The sequence below is a fragment of the Beta vulgaris genome, chromosome 7 (genome assembly GCF_026745355.1).
Source record: "Beta vulgaris subsp. vulgaris cultivar EL10 chromosome 7, EL10.2, whole genome shotgun sequence".
NCBI classification, from domain to species: domain Eukaryota; kingdom Viridiplantae; phylum Streptophyta; class Magnoliopsida; order Caryophyllales; family Amaranthaceae; genus Beta; species Beta vulgaris.
The window spans coordinates 2,360,127-2,362,669 of record NC_079208.1 but is presented as its reverse complement, the minus strand read 5'-3'; the positions used below and the strand labels follow the sequence as shown (position 1 = coordinate 2,362,669).

At 33.1% G+C, this 2,543-nt stretch overlaps 1 protein-coding gene across 1 annotated transcript; it reads left to right on the top strand.

The window, feature by feature from the left end:
* Positions 1 to 208: 208 nt before the first annotated feature.
* LOC125491675 (CASP-like protein 4B1) lies at positions 209 to 2,543 on the top strand. Its single transcript, XM_048633751.2, has 3 exons — positions 209 to 512; positions 1,043 to 1,178; positions 2,346 to 2,543. The coding sequence occupies exons 1-3, from the start codon at positions 259 to 261 to the stop codon at positions 2,541 to 2,543; spliced, it is 588 nt and encodes a 195-aa protein (XP_048489708.1). The 5' UTR covers positions 209 to 258.

Genomic DNA, 2,543 nt, shown 5'->3' with positions numbered 1-2,543 from the left:
ACTATGTGATGTCCACATTCTTCAGCATATACAACATTACACCGTCTCCACTAATTCACGTCCTTGTTTAATTATTTTTCTCAATCTCCTAATGAAAGATTTCAACAAATTTCTGATTATAATTATAATCATATAAAGTACTATATTATATGATACAAATATATATACTAAGGTCATTAATTTGCACATTAACCTCTCTTTTAGCTAGTCTTCATTCTTTTCATCCCCATTTCTTGTTTTGTTACATTTTCTCCGGCCATGTATAATATGAACCAAACAGAGAAAGTGTCGGACGTTCCGAGGCCTCCGGGCAGCGACGTCGAGGACGAGGACGGGCCGAGGCCAGAATCAAACTTCAAGGGAGTGTCGGATGTCCAAAAATGGAAGGAGGAGGATTGGATGAAGAAAGGGGTGTTGGCATTGGGTTTAAGGGCATGCGCTTTGCTCTTTTCTTTCCTATCTTTTATCCTCATGGTTGTTATCCCTAATTTTCATCTTGATCAAGGTTCTAGGTAATCGTATTTTTATTATTCAACACAATTTTTATTCATGCTAGCTATTTGAATTATACTATCATCATGTGAGATTTTATCTGATACATATTTTAAAGCATGTATGTATACAAAATAAATTATATTTATAATTTGTATGGATTTTATGTACAAATTAAAACACTCTATTTTATTATCTAATAATTCACTGGTAGAAAAAAAGGCTAGAAACTACTGTAAAAAAAATGGCTTAAGGATTTCATTTTTTTAAGGTCACAAAATTTTATAAGAATTTTACCGTATTTTTTTTATAATAAATATGATTTTTAGTAAGTACGGACGAAAGTAGTGTCCATAGAATAATAGATATACCTTTTGTTTCCAAATATTGCATAGTTAATTTTTCGAACTCTGTATTTATGAAACAAAGGTAAAAAGATTATTAATTAGAAATTCGAAGGGGTATGATCGTCAATCCATGGAGGAAAAAAGATACATATGGTATCCATAAGTTGTAATTGTTTTTTTTTTTTTACTGTTTTGTAATGCAGTTTTGTGTTCGCCATAGCATTGATTTGTATGGTGTATACTGCAATTCAAGTTGGGATAAAAGGTGATGAGCTTCGCACAGGGAGATATATTATTTCACCAGAGATCGCGGTTTGGATTGACTTTATCGGAGATCAGGTCAAGTTTCCTATATCTCTTCTATAAACCCTTATCATTATATTTTTCCACTATCAAACAACCCCCCCAAACCAAACTTTGCCTTACATAAAGTTGTAGTTAGAGTACAATTAACCTTTGGATTTGAAATCAAAGGCCCATTCCACTTCGACAAAAGACCCACAACCAAGTTCCATAGCTTCGGGTCCGCTATTCCGATCATGATTTTCCTACTCTCAAAGGGGAAAGGTTCTTCCCTTTGGGGTCGGTAAAAATCCATCATATAACTTGGTTGTATATGAATATGATAGAACATTTTTTTGTAGAATCTCGTCGAGTGTGATTTCTATGTTATGTATGGCTGTGCCTAAGGGAATATTGGTCAAAAGTAGGGTATTTTCCATTTTTATAGGAACTTCTGTACTAGAAATAATGGTATCTCCGGATGCCTTGGTCCTAAAAGATGATAAGTTGGGTTTTTGCTAGACTATGTGACCAAGTTTGACCGATGGGAAAGTGATAATGAGAATTTGAAGTCCTACATACGTTGGTTAATAAGAAATGGTTGGAAGTTGGCAAAAACTCATTATATAATGCCTGATCTATTATATTCATGTGTGGGTCTTCAGTCTTGCAATGAAGTGCATTTTGAGTCTCGCACTAATTAGATGTATCATGTAAGGGGACTAAAATTTTTCAATTTGACTTGGATTGTGCTTGAGCTAATGACCTCGTCAAGGCTTCAATGCTCAAGTAAAACTTGGTTCCCAGAGTTAGTGCATAGGATTTAGCATACATGTACGTAGGAACTGTTGCATGTATTTAGCAACGTAGTAAGTATATTTTTATGGTCAAACTTAACAAACTCTGATTTTATAAATATTCAAAAGTAATGTATATATATTTTCAAGTGATATATCTTTGAATTATCTCAATGTGCATTTTTTATCTATCAACTTTTTATAATTTCTCTCAACGTGCAATTTTCGAATATCAACTACTTTTATATATGTAATTACGAAATCAATAGTCAAAGTAAAGGAATGTTTCAATTAACAAACGAAAGATGAATCCTTAATTATGTATAAGTAAAAATAACAAAATTGATTATATTATTATTATTCTGTTTAATTAACAACTTTTTTTCCCTCAAAAAAACTTTTTTAATAAAAGTTGATTATTTTGCAGGTAGTTGCGTACATGTTGCTAGCATCAGCATCGGCAGGTGCCATGTCTATACATATAGTGAAGCTTTTTGTTTACTCACATCCAACCATAGACAAGGCAGCTGCTGCGGTTGCCATGTCTTTTCTGGCATTCTTCGCTCTTGCACCAGCATCTCTCATTTCTGGATACCATCTCTTCACTGACTTATCAAGATCATAA